The sequence below is a fragment of the Abramis brama genome (genome assembly GCF_963993115.1).
Source record: "Abramis brama genome assembly, chromosome: 23".
Classification (NCBI taxonomy): domain Eukaryota; kingdom Metazoa; phylum Chordata; class Actinopteri; order Cypriniformes; family Leuciscidae; genus Abramis; species Abramis brama.
In genome coordinates, this window is record NC_139985.1 from 24,426,236 (window position 1) to 24,445,291 (window position 19,056).

At 36.1% G+C, this 19,056-nt stretch overlaps 2 protein-coding genes across 2 annotated transcripts; one reads left to right on the forward strand and one right to left on the reverse strand.

Annotated features, from left to right (window-relative positions):
• Nucleotides 1–501: 501 nt before the first annotated feature.
• ctns (cystinosin, lysosomal cystine transporter) lies at nucleotides 502–10,278 on the reverse strand. The gene is made up of 10 exons (XM_084101242.1): nucleotides 9,781–10,278; nucleotides 9,625–9,703; nucleotides 9,445–9,532; nucleotides 9,021–9,124; nucleotides 6,466–6,603; nucleotides 6,286–6,385; nucleotides 6,000–6,119; nucleotides 2,654–2,824; nucleotides 1,107–1,224; nucleotides 502–1,011 (listed from the first exon to the last, which is right to left on the reverse strand). The coding sequence occupies exons 1-10, from the start codon at nucleotides 9,842–9,844 to the stop codon at nucleotides 842–844; spliced, it is 1,152 nt and encodes a 383-aa protein (XP_083957368.1). The 5' UTR covers nucleotides 9,845–10,278; the 3' UTR covers nucleotides 502–841.
• Nucleotides 10,279–17,209: 6,931 nt separating this feature from the next.
• On the forward strand, nucleotides 17,210–18,539 carry ccl25b (chemokine (C-C motif) ligand 25b). The gene is made up of 3 exons (XM_084101967.1): nucleotides 17,210–17,291; nucleotides 17,640–17,757; nucleotides 17,929–18,539. The coding sequence occupies exons 1-3, from the start codon at nucleotides 17,228–17,230 to the stop codon at nucleotides 18,029–18,031; spliced, it is 285 nt and encodes a 94-aa protein (XP_083958093.1). The 5' UTR covers nucleotides 17,210–17,227; the 3' UTR covers nucleotides 18,032–18,539.
• The last annotated feature ends 517 nt before the right edge of the window (nucleotides 18,540–19,056 follow it).

The following is a 19,056-nucleotide window of genomic DNA, read 5'->3' on the forward strand; positions in this document are numbered from 1 at the left end:
TTTGTGTTCGGAAGATCTAAGGTCTTACAGGTTTGGAAGGACTTGAGGGTGAGTGAGTAATGACAGAATTTTTTTTTTTTTTTTTTTTTTTTTGGGTGAACCAAGTTGTGTTTCAAATTTGAAGTCTCCAAACAGGTTTTATGTACAGTAGCCTGTTAACCGTATGTTCTGCTACCGGGACACATAGTTAACAGACTAAACAAGTAATAAAAACTCAGTGAGTGTTTTAGCGCAATTTTCTGACGTCATGGGATCACAACACTAAGAGATAGTAAATCTTTTTATGTTTTTTTTTTTTGTGCGTTCCCGAGATTAGACCTTCCTTAACATAATGCCGAAAACCCGAAGTCTCTAGGTGGTCTGGTTGAGGAGGAGATAGAAGTGCAAGATTGGTGCGCACAGACAGAACAGAAATCATGAGTTAACAATCGCAATTTTGTCCGTTGGAAAATTGCGCTAAAAATATGAGAAGAACAAAACTTAAGTAACACCATAGTCAGATTGCAGTACTGAAGATTTGTCTCATGTAGTTTATCTTACAGCCACCAGATGACAGTGTGAAACATGAAATATAGACAACAACCAACACAAACCTGCTTATATTGTGTTGCATTCATTTCATTACAGTACCAGTTCCAATAGTTTACCTGAGCATCAATTTATTGGAATAAGAAAAATGATTTATAAATATATAAACTAAACCATATGAAACAAGTGCTATTTTGCATATTTTGGAGTAAGATACACATTCCCTTTAATAGATGGTTCACACTTTAGATTAGTGTGTACAAAAAGACATAAAAATCCATATAAAATCTTCATGTTATCGCCATGTTCCCAGTCATCTTTTAACATCAGTTTGGTCATCGCTCTGAGCATCTAAATCATGATACAGTGGCTCTCTGTTTCTATACAGACAATAATGCTGTATTATGAAAAGAATGTCAAAGAATATTGAGAACACGCCCAGTCCAAACTTTGTGGGGTCTCCAAATATAAACTTCCATTTATCTGTCAAGGAAACATAAATTAAAACAATTATTTGAGTGCATTCCAACTTCACTGAAGTGTTTCGTATAGGAAATGAAAGTTTTCTGTTGTCTCACCGTTGTTATAGGCCTGAAGGAACATCTGAATCAAACTGAAACTTCCCCCTGTGAAGTCCAACAGCACGTTCCCGATACTCCATCCCTTTGTGCTCTGCCTGCGGTAGTTCATGTACGCCTGAAAAGTAATTCACAATTATTTACTGTAAGTGTAAAATATGTTATATAAAATATTTTAACCTGTTTTCAATAAAGAATATGCTAAAAAATACCACATATTTTTTAATAATGGAACCAGGCTTTGTGGAAATGTCTAGAATATGTAAACAATCAAGTTTTGTTTTTAATGCAATTGATCCATATTTGAATACAGTATATTATATATTTCATCTCAATATAGGCAATAATTTAGGCAATAGCACTCATATATAGCACTCATTTTATAACCTAATATAATTAAGCATCACGTGAGCAAGAGTGGTCTTTTTCCCAATATCAGTATGATTGCAAAACTGATTTTATACAACAGTTAAAAATCAAGAACTTAATTATATTAACTGGCCATTTTAAGACTATTAGTAAGATGAATTTTGTTTTTTTTGAATTTCATTTGATTGATAGCAGTGTTCATTAGTTTAAGTAATTAAAAGATCAACAGTATGTAACTTTGCTTCCTATAAATATATACATATATACAGTATATGTTATTTATAGGAAGCAAAGTTACATACTGTTGATCTTTATACTGTGTATATAAAATATTAATTTTGGATCAAATTTGATTCATGGGGGGGGGGGTCAAAACGGGGGGGGGGGGGGGTCAAAACGGGGGGGGGGGGGGGTCAAAATGGGGGGGGGGGGGTCAAAATTTGACCCAAAATTTATATTTTCTAAGATTTAGCCCTAAATATGTTACACAAATTATGTTACTCCAATGTACAATCAAATTCTATCGAAATCAAACATTCTACACTTCAGGACACAGATAGGTACACTTTCTTAGACGTAACCCTTCTAATGTCCTGATTCATTGGAAACTCTTTCTCAATCTACTGTTACAAGCCACAAGTACAGGCAAGTGTACAATTCTGTTAGAAAAAGGAGAAGTGTGAAATCTATGTTTAGCATTGCAGTGAACTGCATCAAAACAAAAACTACTGCACTGGTCTATAAGTAGCCATCATTTTTAACGGGATAGTTCACTCAAAACTGTAAAAAACTGTCCTCATTTACCCACCCTTATGACATTACAAACTGACATTTTACCAAATACAAATCCACCACAGCTCTCAAATGTCTTTCACGCATGTGAATATTCAAACATGATGTCATGCAGGATTGATTCTCATGTTTCTCACGACTGAACAGAACACACTGAATGTTTCCAACTGAATGAGATTTGACATCGAACATAATGAAGTGTTGTTTTTGGAGTTTGAAAGCCCCAGTTCTCATGGACTTTTGTTTGTAAGAACAAAAAACATATGATATACATCTCCTTTGTATTTCATTAATACAACAGTGAGTAAATGATGAAAGAATTTTAATTTGTGGGTGTAACTTTAAAGCATTTTTGTGCTGTTATGTTGTGAGATCAATAGTTGTACCTGAGGGATGTACTTTACAAGAGTGACACCCAGTTTAATGTAAGAGAAATAGTACAGATAATCCAGCCAGGAGATCTTCTGTGCCACAGCAACAAACAGGGAGACGAACGCAAAGGTCCAGCCAATCACTAATAACCCAATGGCCACTTTGGAAACCTTTTGCCCACCTCTCTAAATAAAAAACAAAAAGTTTAAGAACAGTTTAAGAAGCAATGCAATTTCGCTCTCTTAAAGGAGCTGTATGTAAGAAATGTATTTCAATTAATCATAAAAAGGCCCTGATATGTCACTAGACATTAAGAAATCATGTTCATTTCAAATACTTATATCACTGACAACAGTAGTACGGCCAGGATATTGTCATTTAAAAAGTGAAGTTGCAGCCCTCAACTGATGTTGATGTTGTCATCTTGTGTTTTGGCCTGAAGCTCCACCCTCCACCTATCTACCAATCACGAAGTCAGTAGTGTTTCAGCATCCAGGTTGCCAGCTCTGCTCTAGTTACCACAGCTACGTAGGCAGCCTACGTTTCTGCTGGATCTTGCAGCCTATCTGGCAACCTCGAGTCAGGGGGGAGGGGGAGGGGATACACCGCTCTGAAAGTGATTGCAGTACCAGTTTTGGCCACAATCTTACATACGGCTCCTTTAACTTTTTAGCGCAATTTTCCCCCGGAAATTGCGCTGGTTAACTCATGATTTCTGTTCTGTTCTGTCTGTGCGCACCAATCTTGCACTTCTATCTACTCCTCAACCAGACCACCTAGAGACTTCGGGTTTTCGGCATTATGTTAAGGAAGGTCTAATCTCGGGAACGCACAAAAAAAATCCAGGAAAAGATTTACTATCTCTTAGTGTTGTGATCCCATGAGGTGAGAAAATTGCGCTAAAACACTCACCGAGTTTTTATTACTTGTTTTTTTAATTGTGATTTTTTATAATACAAAAAATATATACTTTTTTTAAAAACTACTAATTTTACTAATTATTACTTGTCATAAATTGATTACTATACCATTTAAAAGTTTGGGGTCAGTAAGATATTTTAATGTTTTAGAAAGAAGACTGCATTTATTTGATTAAAAAAAAATACTGCAAAAACAATAACATTGTGAAATATTTTTAGATTATTATAACAACTTTTCCTTTTTAATATGTTTTAAAATGTAATTTATTCCTGTTGAATTGTCAGCATCATCAGTGTCACATGATCCTTCAGAAATTATTCTAATATTCTGGTCTGCTGCTCAAGAAACATTTATTATTATCATCAATGTTGAAAACATATGTGCTTCCAAATAATTTTTGTGTGTAATAATGCGACAACATTTTTCAGGATTCTTTAATAAACAGAAAGTTCAAAAGAACAGCATTTATTTATTTACAATATATATTTTTTGTATAATGTAAAAATATGTATTGTCATTTCTGTATTGAGTGAGTGCATCCTTGCTAAATAAAATAATTACCTTTTTGAAAAAAAGACTGACCCCAAACTTTTAAGCAGATAGATAGATAGATAGATAGATAGATAGATAGATAGATAGATAGATAGATAGAAATATTACACTATATTTATAAATAGCTTCGGGTTCGTGGTTGAAACTAAAGAAAAACGATATATTTACATATATGTATGTACATAGGTTTGCGGTCTGTCTGCTGTGTTGTGACCGAAAGAGCAAGCGAGAGGCGAGCAAGAGCATGTGTGCAAAAATAATTGATTTATACAAAACTGTTTTGCGTGTGTGCTCTTGCACATTATTTTGGCCACAACCCAGCAGACAGCAAGCAAAACAAAACATGGAAGATGTCCAGGTGTTTTCCCGTTACGGTCAACACTGAGCGAACTTTGTTTTGACGTTTGAGTTCAAGAGGAATTTATGTGACTCTTACACCTGTTCACCCTGCAAAGTTTCATAACTTTAGCCGCGTTTCCACCAAAATTACCCGGAACAATTTGTCCCAGGAACTTTTTTCCCAGGAACTTTTTTTGCCCCAGACCGGTTGCTTTCTGCGTTTACACCGCGGTCTAAAGTACCGGGAAGGTAAACTGCGCGCAACTGCTCCTCCCAGTCTGCGACGTACAGTAATCAGTTTTGAGCGCCACATTTATAATAAGTATGGAGGAGATTCAAACTGTGCTGCAGTTATGTATTGGTTTACTAACGAGGTAATTAACAAAACAAAATAGACGAGCACTGATACTAAAGCGTGTTCAGAAAGCTTGTATGCGTATAAAATTAGACAACGTATGTTATCAGTTATTGTGAGATGCCAGGGACGAACGCGCAAAAATTCCCTCTTTCGCAAATACGCTTAAAAAAAGCCTGAACCCCGTCTATCAATCATAAATAGTGAAAGTCTTGTAAATAGTTGTTTGTTACTAACCTCAAAGCGCTATTTCAATCCTGTTAATAGTACCTAAATTTAACATGGTTTGGAGTGCCTTGCAATAGGTGACAATGTGTAAACATAATGACTTAATAATAAAAGCTGTGGCAGAAAAGAGACGAGCACTGATAAAGCGTGTTCAGTAAGCTCGTAATGCTAACGTTAGATATAAAATATGTTATCAACTATTGCGGACATTGACCGTGAGATGGCTGGGACGAACACGCTGAAAGTTTCCTCTTCCACAAAATAAAGCCTGAAACTCGTCGCCAGTCCACCAGTTTTTTTTTTTTATTAAATTCCATATTTGCAGACAGACAACTCTTACTGCATGAAGCCACGACACGAACCGCAATAGATTTTTTAAAAAGGGAGGTTAAAAATAAATAAAATGCTGCGTGGAGTCATCCAACCAAAAATGCGGCGTGAACACAACCAATCAGCTTGTGCAGCGCACAAGTCCCACCCCTGAAAGTTCCTGAACTTTGAAAAAGTACTACCTCGTGGGCAGGGACTATCGGAGGGGGAAATATTTACCCGGAACTTCATTTAGACCCTGGTTCCTGCGGTGTAAACACATCGAGTACCAGCCCAAAGTTCCTAGTTCCTGGGGAAAGTTCCTGCGGTGGAAACGCGGCTTTAGATAACTTTTCATTTTCCTCTGGTGTGCCTCTTGATGAAACTGTGCTTGTTTACATGTATTTGTTTACTGATTGTTGCATGCAATTCTAAAATACAGCATATTGCAAAAAGGTATTTGTTGTGAGAAACGGATTTCAGGTTCGGGCTTAAAATGTAACTGTACCGGACGGGTCGGGTAGGGTTGAGCGCTCACAGGTACGAGCCGGGTTCGGGATTCAGTTTACAGCCCGTGCAGACCTCTAATGTATATGTGTGTGTAAAATAATAGATTGTTAATATTAATATTTTCACATTAGTGTTACAATTTTTACCTCATAGATGGCACACTGGCAAATATAGATGAGAGTGAGAACTACTGCATGGAGACTGAAGAAGACGTCATTGGCATCGACAGGAATGACTCCATTCGGATCTTTCTTCAAGAACTCCTCCTGTAGATGCACCATTTATCATCTCCATTAAAAAACTGCTAGTAAACAATCAGACAATAGCTAAAGACAGTATACCGCTTTAGTACAACTAGCACTAAATTAGACCTAAGCGTGTAATTTTTTACAAATAAATTTGACAACCTGAAAGCTGTCAATTTGCATGCACCTGTATATAAGGCACCCAGAACAGACCAACGTTGAACACACTGTAAGCAATGAATCCAGTCAAGTTGAGAGCGAGGAAATCGAAATTGAGGCCAACCACACTGTATGAAACAAAACACACACGTTATTCATCATATTTTCATTAAGTCTAAATCCTTAAATCTCAAAGATAAACTTGTACCTTCGTCGTTTCCAGTTCTCGAACGCCTGTGGGTAGAACGACACGGACCAGGCCAGGAAGTAGATCCAGCCAATGATTTGGTTGATGATGAAAAGGACGTTGCTTCTGACAATCAAGAATCTGATTCGTGTTTCGGAGCTGGAAAAGAGAAAAAGAGAAAGCTGTGTTTTCTTAATGCACATCTAAAATAATTCAACATATGCTTTTATTTATCAATGCACTAAAGCCAAAACAAATTATCAAAATATTATCTGGAAAATATCTAGTGCCCATATTGCATGCTTTTGCAGATATTTCCTTTCATGTAGTGTGTGTTATTGCTGTTTGTAAAAGCAAAAGGTCTGCAAAGTTTTAAATATCACAATAAATGGAGTTATGCAGTCATGCTCTTCCAAAGGATGTGGTCTCGGGATGGATCTGATATAGTAAAACTAAGGCCATCATTACTGTTGTAACACTGTGTGCACAACATACGCTGTAAGCAGTAGACCAATCACAACAAACTGGCCCGTCTGGCCAATCAGAGCAGAATAGGCTCTCAGAAAGGAGGAGTTTATAGAGACTGAAACTCTCCTAAAGAGAAGCCTGGCTAGAGTTTTTGACATTCGATGCATGTAAACCTATTGTAGGAGACTTCCAAAACAAAATTAGGAAATACAGCACAATATGGGGCACTTTTTTTTTTTTTTGCTGTTAAAAAAATTCAAATATTATAGAAACTTTTTCAATTCAATGTAAATGTATTTGTATAGCACTAGTGTTAATTTGATTAACGAAATCTATGTTTGTCGACCTTTTTTTCTATGACTGAGACGATGACGAGACGACACTAGAGATGCACCGATTGATCGGCTGGTGACCGGAATTGACCGATTTTCACGTGATCGGCCGTGTGTGCTTTGAGAAATATCTTTATACTGCAAGGCTATATTATTTTATTTTTTATTTATATATTATTTTATTGCCATTCCCTGTTTTCATACAGACGTTTAGTTTGTTAAATACATATATAAAAAAATATTGGATATTGAATGTGAAAAGGAAATGGTTCTTCCATAACACTGCACTTTAGATGTGTGTGAACTATGCAAATTGTAAAATGTTCTATTACAGAAAAGATATAAAATAAATATTTGTGTGTGCTGTAAAGTGGTTAGAAAAAATGAAATCGGAATCGGCTAAAATCGGTATCGGCAGGTCAAACTTAATGAAAAATCGGAAATCGGAATCGGCCCAGAAAATTGTAATCGGTGCATCTCTAGACGACACTAATATCATTAAATGATAACTGTGACAATATCAACAGGGAATATCATTGATGAAAAAAGACGAGACTAAAATGTAGTAACAAAATAAAAATTTTACCAAAATCTCTCTTTGTTTTTTAAAAAAACAAAATATTACAGACTGTTTTGCTGGGGGTTTTTTATAGAAAAATATGAATGTCCCCCTGTGGTGAAAATCAAGTTTTAAATGTTGTTTATATGTCTATGTGGTGTTTTTAATGTGCTTTAAGACAAACCATGTACACATTCCTAAGTCGACACCATTACTGAGTATTTTCTCTTTAAAACTGTAGTGAACCAAAGACAGTCTCAAAAACACGGTTTGAAATCGCTGGTGTTTCTGACGTCAAACGTGTGATCGTCAACGAGTGGATCTCTGAGCTGCTGCGAGTGAGTGGAGGCGGGGCTAATTTGCATATTCATAGAACCGCATATACTAAATGAGGCAAGGGTGTAGAGTTACATTCAAGCTATTTTAAGGCATGAAAAAAAATATGTAATTTTGGTGATCAAAGATGAGTTTTAATGGAATTAAAGGAATTTCACTGTTTTATTTTTTGAGAGAAGTTTCTAGTTTTGCCTGTTTTCATAATGTAGAGAGTGTCTTAATTCATATGAGAAATAAATCAGGAAACTAGATGAGGTCAAATAAACCATGCGTATGAGTCGACATTCTCTTGATTTGTGCTTATAGATGAAATCATTTTGATGAAATGTAAAAATAATTTCTCAAATGACAACAATCTTTGTAATTAAAATTGAGCAAAATAAGTAGTCAACAAAAACCTGACTAAACAAAAAAAGGACTAGGTTCACTAAATATGAGAAACACTAAAAAAGTACATTCGGCACAGGACTAAGAGACTAAGACTAAATTAAAAATAGCTGACAAAATGAACACTACATAGCACTTTTAACACTAAATACAGTTCAACTATTACCCAAAGGCACACAAACACCAGTGTGAAATCCCCTGAATTAAGGAACTAACTATATTAGAACTGGTTTTGCAAGGTGCTGATGCAAATGTCTCTAAATCTGGTTATAGTCCATCCACTCGTGTTACTTCATACTGTAACTGACAGCAAAAAATAACAGTATTGGAAAAAATTAAAACTTTATAAAGAATGCCCATGTGTTGAACAAAATGTAGGCTGAAGAGTTCTTGAGAAACCAATAGGAAGCTGTAGGAGAAGATCACTTGTTTCATTTTCATCCAGTGCTATGTTAAATTGGTAACAGATTAAGAGAATTTAGCTTACAACACACCTTTTTATGCGAGTGTCATTGCTGTAAAGGTAAGCGGTCAACTGACCAACAGCTTTTGTCTGCACTTCCAAAGATACAGACGTGTTTCCTGCTGGCACAACAACCTGTGCGAGATGACGGAGGACAAACATAGATTCAATTGTTTTAAGTTAAAGTGATTATTCATGTATAAATCAGATAATTAGATTATGATTGAATGGATAGACTGGATATGGATGGCACAGACAAAGAGATTTTTATACTGAAAATAACTTTATGACATATATGATGCCTTATAATATAAATCTAAAGATATAATAAAAAAGCTCCAAACCAGAATTTTACATATTCCATGTAAAAGCAGGCGTCAAAATATAATATGCAGTAGAAAACCAACTTTACTGCAGTTGTATAGAAAAATATTATAGAAAAAAAGTGCACATACCTCATCAGGCAGTTGAATTATTGAAGAGATATTTTTTGATGAATATGTGATATTGAAATAAACGGTTACAGGTGTGTTTAACGATGAACTGTAAATGCAAACACATGAGAAGCCAAATTTAAATGATTTCCCAAAATACACATTTACTCAGTGATATTAGAGTTAATACACATATCATACCTTAGTGTTATGTTGATGTTTCCAGAGGATTTTTCCTGTAGATTCACTATTGCTGGCGCTTTGATGGTCACTTCTGCATCTGTAAATAAAGTGATAATAACTTCTTTGTTTCCCCTTGTGTAATATCTTATTTTTGTATTTAAAACATATACTCACCATCAAACGATGTATGCGCACAGACAGAAAGCGTTAGGAGAAAAAATAATACAGTGTGTATCATCTTGACATTGGTTTTATAATCTTACACGAGTGTAATTATTACTGTTCAGTCATGCGCTCTCATTAAATGTAAAGCGTAAATACTTTTAGCACGTCCAGTAGTGTTTGAAAGACACAGTTCAGATTAACTACATATCATCGACCGTCAGTCAGTCGATGAGTTAGTCATACAGTACATATAAAACAATTAGCGCAAACTCTACCACAGGATGAAAATGTTTATCAGTCTGGGTAGTTCCGCGTGCGACATGTTGGATCACATGACTCGGGTCAGCTGACTCTGGGTCGCCTCGCCTCGTCATGAACCGCACAGATAATAGGTGTGTTCGACATCGCCTGCGGCTGGATGCAACCGATCGGCGAGAGTAGCCGCGTGCAGGCGGGGAGGAGCTGCAAACGGAGACGTGAAGTCGGACACTTTCTGGTTCCCGTAGTGACCGCTCACGTGGTGTTTGCATACTTTACCACAGCTGCAGTGAAATAAATGCAATATTTGCCAAATAATACACAGATGTTTCAGAGACATTTTCATTCAATACTTTATGTACTGCTTCATACAGCGTCTGTTTGAACAAGAATAAAGTTCAACATAAGCTACTATCAATGAAGTGGAGTTTTTTAATCAGTTTTAATTTGATAAACATGACATAATATAACATAGCAACGACATGAAAAGAGTGTTTACTGTTATAAAAATCTTATTTGTGAGCTTTAGAAGAACTAAAGGTGTTTGAATAAACACGAAACACATGTGATCGTTGTCATGCGGTGAATCCGGCCAATCGTGGAACAGCTGTGTCGTCATCAGCCCTCCTGCAGCCCAGTGCAGCCGCTCTTGAGAAGCTGCGCTGGCTGAGTTCTCCGGCTACTCTCGAATCGCTCTCGCGGTACTTTGATGGCATACGTCACAGTCACGTGGCGTCGGCGCTGTATCAAGTCGGACAAAATTTCTAACCGGCATGCACTGCTTCAAGTCAGCCGCCGATCGGTCTGCGCAGAGCTGCATGAAGTCGAACAAGCCTAAAGGTGTCAGATCAGTCTATGTGTCAGATGCGCGGATGAGCTCCAACGTCACCCGAACCCGCAGCCAAAAACAAATCACCCACCCGCCACAATAATTTTCTCTGATTTAAGAATCCGCACCCCATAGCCAAATTACAATTATGTGTTGTTACGCGTGATGATAAATGGATGATCATCACCTTCAGCAGCGGACTCGGCGACGGTTGATGCATGCGCGCATCTCTAATGGTAACATAATACACTGATGAATGAGGGCTGCTTTTAAATGAACATTTCTTTAAAGGTCCCATTCCATGGATTATTTTTATTATTTTATCATGTTTCCAGGGGTGCCCTTATAATGTTAGTATGTTTTTTAGATCAAAAATTGTTATAATTTAGAAATAAAAGGCATATTTCCTAGCCTGATTTCATTCCCTGGTTTGAACACTCTGTTTGAAGGGGCGTGTCTGCTGTGAGACTTCAGTGTAAACGCCCTCTGCTGTGATTGGCTGACATGCTTGCATATGAAATATCTGGCATTACATGTGGAACTATCTGTAAAACTTTTACTATTACAGCTATTATACGTTTTTACTATTACAACTATCGGGATTAACGAATCGTGAGAAGTTTTTTAAGTATTTAGATCTATTTTAATCACATAAAAAATTGCAGTGAGCGTTGAGCAGATGACAGCCTGTTGATCGCGTGAAAAAAGATCTTATCATTGCAACGCAGTTTCTGCACTCTCACTAATGATTTCACCAATGCAAACATGAGGCATATAAATACAGTAAGAGCTTCGTTGTGCAGTGTAACAGCGTCATTTATTTCATAACGAGTTTTGGCAAGTGTCCAGATAAACTCGCGCTGTGTGGTTGATTGACAGCTTGGACGATTGGAAAGGGATTGTTCTTTGATCACTTTCTGTATATTAATCACAGTTTAAGTAAGATTATTTTCATCCTACTAAGAGAAACGATGTTAAGTTGATCGCTACTTCCATATTAAATCACTATACTTACCGCTTGCTGGAATATAGTTGAAATTGCCCCCTTCGTCAGTATGAAACGCTGAGAGAAGCCTGCTTGATATTATCCCAGGTTAGAAAAACAGTCCGTGGTGAAATGGACAGAGCAAACTAACAACTTCGAATTAAACTTTTGCGGTATCCGATTATAGATAAACATCAACCGTCTGTTGACATTTCGCCATCAATACGCCTGTTTTCCTGTGGGCGGAGGTTAGTCTAAACACGGTTCTGGTGATGTCACTAATGAAGGAAGTAGAGGGGTGTAGTCCAATCGAGCCGTTTTTTGTAGTCAACTTCTGTTAAATAAAATATCTCGCTTGGCATTGAACTTTGAGCTTTATAATTTTACAGATATTATTTATACTCTAACAACAACATTACACACTAACTAAACTTTGAAACATGGAATCGCATGCAACGGGACCTTTAAAACAAAATTTATTTGACAGAATTTCATTTTCTTAATGGTATAAACAGGCTTTACTTCCTTGAAACTTAAACTGGAATGTCACTGTTTCTGTCACTGCGACTTCCCGAACAGGCACACACACACACAAACACTTCACAGCAGCTGCATATTAGGCCTAACTTACATACCCAGCACTTGATTCATCCTCGTTAACCTCTTAGCTAAATCGCTCCCACACGGTACTTTTCTTTCTTTCATTCCTTTTGTTTTGTTTTTAATTCTTCTTTTTTACTTCACTCTCGGGCCTGCTCCATTCCTGCTTAAAAAGCGGACCCCGCGTAGGCTATATCTTAAAGAGAGTGCAAATTAGTACCCGTCTGTCTGCCTGACGGGGGAAAAAAATACATTTTAGACATGCTCATATTTTAGAGAATGTAGTTAATATTTTCTTTAATAATGATTTATCATATCCACCCGCGACCCACCCGAAATTAATCAGAATGTTATTTTTATTACTTGACCCGCCCGATCCGCGGATATAACCGCGATCCGCGTATCACGTGTGTATCCAGGTTTCCCACATTTTGCTTGGATAAAAATAGGCGATTGTTGTTTCTCTCAAAGATTTTGTAGATATTTTAGTTTCCTCTTGAAAATGACAGTTAATTTCTGTGAATTTTATTTTGAACAATATGATTTTATTTGCTACATTTCATGTGCATAAAAACAAATTTAGCATTTGTGTCAAATTATATTTTAATATGATTTGTTATTTAAAGCTCCCCTATACTTTTTAAAATATTACCTTTCATGCAATGTGTAATGTAGCTGTTTATGAATGTAAACGATTTGCAACGTTGTGAAGACGAAAGTGCACGATAAATAAAATTAATGTCTCCCAAAAGAAGGAATCGACTCTGAACCACCTAAACGAGTCGTCAGGAATTGGAATCCCACTTCCGTTACGGCTACACGTCACTGGGTAAGACATTTGCCTAATGCCTGCCTACGGTCTTTATTAGCTGCCCGCGAACAACATCTACTTTGACCTGCCTTCAGACACATAGCTAGCTGCTGGTTCGTGTTGAGATGTTTAAACAACAAAACACATCCACTTGCACATATTTGACAATCGGAATATCAGATATTTCATGCTATAGCTAGCACATTTTGTGAATATTTTGAATAAAAAATGAAAAATGAAGTCATTCAGCGCTATTTTGGATGCGGTGTGTCACGTGACAAGCAATGACGCATCACCATGGAAACAGTAAAAGTGATACATTCTAAATAACAGTCGCCTTGAAAAACTCACACTTGGGGGTCAGCCAGAATATTTTAAACTCACGTGTGAAAAGGTTAAGCATGATGGTGGCTCGGTGATGCTCTGGGGCTGCTTTGCATCCACAGGCAAACCTGCAGCGTGTGGAAGGAAAGATGGATTCATTGAGGTATCAGGAAATCCTTGGAGAAAACGTCATGTCATCAGTGAGGAAGCTGAAGCTTGGGCGTTATTGGACCTTCCAACAAGGCTTTGTAGCAGAAGAAGTCCTGGAATATTTTTGAGGCAGCAGAAGTCATAAAAAGTTGCATTTTCTGGGGAATTTGGGGAAACCACTTGAAACATGTTGTGTTGAGCTATTTCATGTTTGATTTGTTTATCGCAAACAGCTGTAAGTCTGTACATTTTTGCCAATAAACCGTATTTGCAATGGGGGTTGAATAATTTTGATTACTATATGTAGCCTACATATACATATGCTTATTTCATTGACTGTATTTCATTCTTGAAGAATTAGTCATGCAGAGGACTAAAGAGTCCAAGAACAGAAACCGAACAAGTAGGAATAAGCCAATAGTAAACAAATAAATTCAATAAGAGTTTACGTTTCTGCATTACTTCCACTCTCAGCAATGCAAAAAGAATATGGAATGTTCACCGCTGTGGAGTGGAGTAAGATGTTTAAGTTGTCGCATAAATTCTACTGCAAGCCTCATAAAAAAAGAGAGATGAAATCAAGAACATCTGTAACATAGGGCTATAGAAATATGACTTAATAAAAACGTGGTTAGGGGGAAGATGGCATGTCATAAATAAATCAAATATGCGCATATCCCTTTTTTAAGTGTAATAGCATTGGCTACTTTAGCAGAAACACTGTCAGAATGTTCTTGTGACAAAACAACAAAAATGTTTACAAAAAGTTCTACAAGACTAAATCAATCAAAACACCAGTTCTCCATATGGGACTAATTAACATTCCATCAGTGTTGCCGGGTGGTCCCCAAAGAGGCTGAAGTGTCTTCTAAGTTTGAAGTGGAAAAAAAACTCAATATTCTTTTAAAGCAAATGTAGAGATCTCTGGTGAATTTTTCAAATAGCCTAAATCTGACCCTCACTTTATTACCCTCAAGACTTGGTGAAGTGGAACTCCTTTCTGCAGAGTTTTTTAATTAAAGGTCAAACAACAGCCTCTAAACGTCTGTAACAAGATGCACCAATTCAAGGATGAGATTCTCATGTCCTGCATGGTGAAATGTTTGTTTAGTTGTTTATTAACCCTTTCATGCATGAATTATGATAACCTCAGTCAGGATTTTTTTCCTATGTGTTTTTATTGCTCTTAGGGCATGAAAAACAAGATTTGTATTGTTTGTTTATTTTATTTTTTTTACACATTTTTCAAAGAGATTTTCAGATGTCCACTTGAGTGGACAGCATGCGTTTGTTTTAAACTGAAGAGATACTGTATTAAATATAATACAATAATCAAATAGATAAAGTATGTGTATTTAACAAACTAATCAATAAAATTATATCAAATCATCTGAAAACTATAAAATATATACAAAAAATATAAATGCGAAATATTGCAAAGGCAATTGAACTTCATACAAGTTGCACTTCGCGTATCTTTGATATCAGAACATGAGGACGTGATTCCATCAGAATCTTCTACAGCCTGTCAAGGTACAACTGTGGAAACCACTCAGATGCTCCCTCCAGTGCACCAGAGTATGGAGATTTACCCTTATTAGCTGATCATTCTGATTATGTTCAAGATGGACACATTTCATAGCCCTCCTCTGAGAAAACCTAGCGATACGTTTTTTTCAATCTCATCTGAAATGATCAGTGTTGGGGGTAACGCATTACAAGTAACATGCATAGCACATTCAGATTACTTTTTTGATGTTACAAGTAAAGTAATGTGTTACAAGTAACATGCATTACGTAATCAGATTTTTTAATGTTACGAGCAATGTATTACAAGTAACATGCATTACCTAATTAGATTACTTTTTGATCTTACAAGTAAAGTAATTAATTACAAGTAATGTGCATTACGTAATCAGATTTTTTTTAAATGTTACAAGTAATGTATTACAAGTAACATGCAATACATAATCAGATTACTTTTTGATGTTACGAGTAAAGAAACGCATTACAATAACATGCATTACGAAATCAGATTATTTGATCTAACAAGTAAAGTAATGCATTACAAGTCACATACATTATGTAATCACATAACTTTTTTTGATGTCAATGAAAATGATATTCTAATAATACAAATACATGTATTTACAGTAAAAAAAAAAAGTCACTGCAGATTAAGTATTTTCAAAAACAATATTCACAGTATAAGTATGAATTGTGGCTGGAATATAGCCATTAATGCATGAGGTCCACTATAGTGGACAGATGATTAATCAGATTTTTCTCCCAATCTAAAATCAAAACTTGGAAAATTTAACTGTGATAGGACTCATTAGATATTGCTTGATGCTGCAATATTTTTTTTTACCAACAAGAGTCTCCTAGGATAGAAGGAATGGGTGGATATTCCGGAGCAACTTGGCATTTCTAACTGACCATTGGCCATCTTGGTTTGGAGGGGGAAAAAATCAAAACACAACGGCTTGCCACTTGGTTGCAATGTATAGGATGATGCACCAGGGTCCACTGAAGAGGTTGATGTGCAACTATGCCATCAAAACCCGTGCAAATTCAAGAAAATGCTTTTTTTAATAGCTGTCCACTGTAGTGACCACTATGCATGAAAGGGTTAAAATGGAATTCCCCAATTTCCCAGATTTTAGCACACTACGAATTATTGTCACTAAACCATCTCCTTTAAGAAACACAAGTCTGCAGTTTAGGTCAGATTAAGGGCCAGGTTTAGGCCAGGTCAGGGCCAAGATAGTGAATGATTATCATTGTTGAGACACACATAAGGGAGGAAGAGATAATGTGACATAAACACACAGCATGCACGTTTTCAAAAGCATGATCAATTTAGGGGAATCTCGTTGCACAATACATCAGATTTTGTTCTGTTTTATTGGCACACACACACATAGAAAGTTCTAAAGCAGATGTTTAAGGGGAAAGGATTTGGCAAAGATGTTATATTGTGCAATAATGGCAGGGGCTAGAAATGGGGGCTGTAAAAAAAAAACAGTTCCATCCCTCACACTAAAACATCTCCGTACTGACCAAATATAGAGGTTTAAGATATTAGAGATATCGCTTCAGGTATCCTCTTTATGATTGTAGTGCAGGAACTCTTAAGTCAATTGCAATTTGTTAAAACAATACTGAAAGTCAATCAACAGGATCCACTTTTTTAACAGCCTCTAAAATCTAGGCAAAATGTGACGGGGCGTGGCTAAGGATCAGGTTTTGTTGCTATAAAAAGTGTCAACTAAGCAGAGGAGGAGAAAAGAGCAGCTTTAGCCGTGAAGAAAAACATCATTCTTCTGAGAACCTCTGAGGTAAAGATGAGACATGCGGTCTAGCTATTATTCAGCACATTAGAGCCTCATGTTATTTATTATATACATTGGCTGGTGGATGCACATAATGAAATGCAAAACTGCTTATACTAAACATTTCCTCGTCTTTTCTTGCAGCTTATACACAGCATTCAGCCATGAAGTTTCAAATCCTAGTTTTTTTCCTGCTGTTGGCTTGCATGTATCCCAGTGTGGCACAAGGTAAGAACTTATTAATAAAGTGAGATCACTTCAATTATGCATTGATAATGTGATATTCATTTAGTAATATTAAATATACAGTTAAAAATAATTATGTACAATTGTATAAATATATACAAATAACTGGTCAGTTTCTAAAACATTTCAGCTTTTTTATCCAAGGGTTTAACAGGAAATAAAAAAATGATAAATGAAGAAAGAGTGATGGGAGAGTTTCATAAATAGATATAAAAATAAAAATAGAAAAATAGAATGGTAATAAAATTAATGGTTTTAGAAGACAAGAATATTATTTAAAATCACAGAATTAAACTTAATGCAAACTATATAATTTTGATTTATTCTCAGGTTCCTATGAAAACTGCTGTTTGAGGTACATTGTAGGGATGAGGAAGTCCATGAGAAGACACATAGTGAGTTACAGAATACAGGAAACAGATGGAGGATGTAACATTCCTGCAGTTGTGTGAGTATTTTAAATCAAGCACATAAAACAGAAACACTTGGAAAGCTGGAATTCATGATACCAGTAACACTGGGTTGTATTATGCAGCAAGTACACTGCAATCTTACAGCCGCAGTTGCAGAGATATGTATGTCTTTTTGATTATTTTATTTTTTTCTGCTCTCCAAACAGTTTTAAGCTGAAGAGCTCAAGGACGCTCTGTGCTGATCCAACAAAAGCCTGGGTGAAAGATCTCAGGCAGAAAACAGATCAGAAAAACAAACGCACTATGTAGTGTACGAGATTCTGAGACAGATTTGATCATGCCACTGCAGACGAAACTGTTGTATTTTTAACCACACACAAAAAAAAATGTGTATTAGACCAATACACTATAAAATGTAGTTTATAACATCACTCCTGCTGATTCATATATTTTCTACATCAGACTGAATTACTATCTTCCTGCCGAGGTTCATAATGAACTGTATTGGTTTGCTTCTGTTCATTGTATTAGAACAATATGAATGTACGAACTGTGAATTGTTTCCATTCTCCACAATGAATCCTTTTTATACTTTGTATACTTTTGATATACTTTTTTTCTCTTTTTTGATGTTTTATTCGAATATACATGTAACTTGTAAACTGCATAGCCTATATCTGTATATCTCTCTCACTCTGTGTGTGTGTGTGTGTGTGTGTGTGTGTGTGTGTGTGTGTGTGTGTGTGTGTGTGTGTGTGTGTAGTGTGCTTGGGTGGGTAAAAGGGCATTCGGTATATAATAAAGTGTTGCAATTGTACATTTAAATTGGCATGTCTTTTTATTTCTTGTGCAATATTCTGTAATATTTCTATAACAATAATCTAGCATCTAATATCAATAATAAACTAAATAAATTATATATATATATATATATCAACCAAAAATTGAGACACTGCTTAATTTAGCTGTTAAATTAAATAGTAATTTCTTAATGAGAAGAGCTTGGTAATAAAGTAAGTTTGCCTTTCAGGGTCTCATTCTTTCTAAGAAAATGCTCTTATTTTCCAGTTAGTTCCATGCCACTGAGCATGTGTTTGTTCATGCTTAAGATCTTTGTGATTGATTTAGGACATTCTTATCTCTGCATCTTTCGAATGCCTAAGTATCACTTTGAGGTGTGACAGGTGATGCCTAAACTTGCTGGCGTGGGATAACTTAATGAGTAGAGTTTCTCAGTTCCATGCCATATAGCCGCGATTCAAATACTCTGGATCTAAACCTGTCATCAAACCCATTTAATCTTGCTGTGTGGGCAAAAGCCTTATTTGTTCCAA

What these genes read in the sequence shown, in the direction of transcription:
- ctns (XM_084101242.1), bottom strand. Translation starts at nt 9,844, where the DNA reads ATGATACACACTGTATTATTTTTTCTCCTAACGCTTTCTGTCTGTGCG. An exon ending in TGCGCATACATCGTTTGATG is followed by an intron (nt 9,704 to 9,780) that starts GTGAGTATATGT and finishes CTTTATTTACAG; the next exon opens with ATGCAGAAGTGACCATCAAA. An exon ending in TTGTAAAGTACATCCCTCAG is followed by an intron (nt 1,225 to 2,653) that starts GTACAACTATTG and finishes ATTACTTTTCAG; the next exon opens with GCGTACATGAACTACCGCAG.
- ccl25b (XM_084101967.1), top strand. Translation starts at nt 17,228, where the DNA reads ATGAAGTTTCAAATCCTAGTTTTTTTCCTGCTGTTGGCTTGCATGTAT. An exon ending in GTATCCCAGTGTGGCACAAG is followed by an intron (nt 17,292 to 17,639) that starts GTAAGAACTTAT and finishes ATTTATTCTCAG; the next exon opens with GTTCCTATGAAAACTGCTGT. An exon ending in TGTAACATTCCTGCAGTTGT is followed by an intron (nt 17,758 to 17,928) that starts GTGAGTATTTTA and finishes CTCTCCAAACAG; the next exon opens with TTTTAAGCTGAAGAGCTCAA.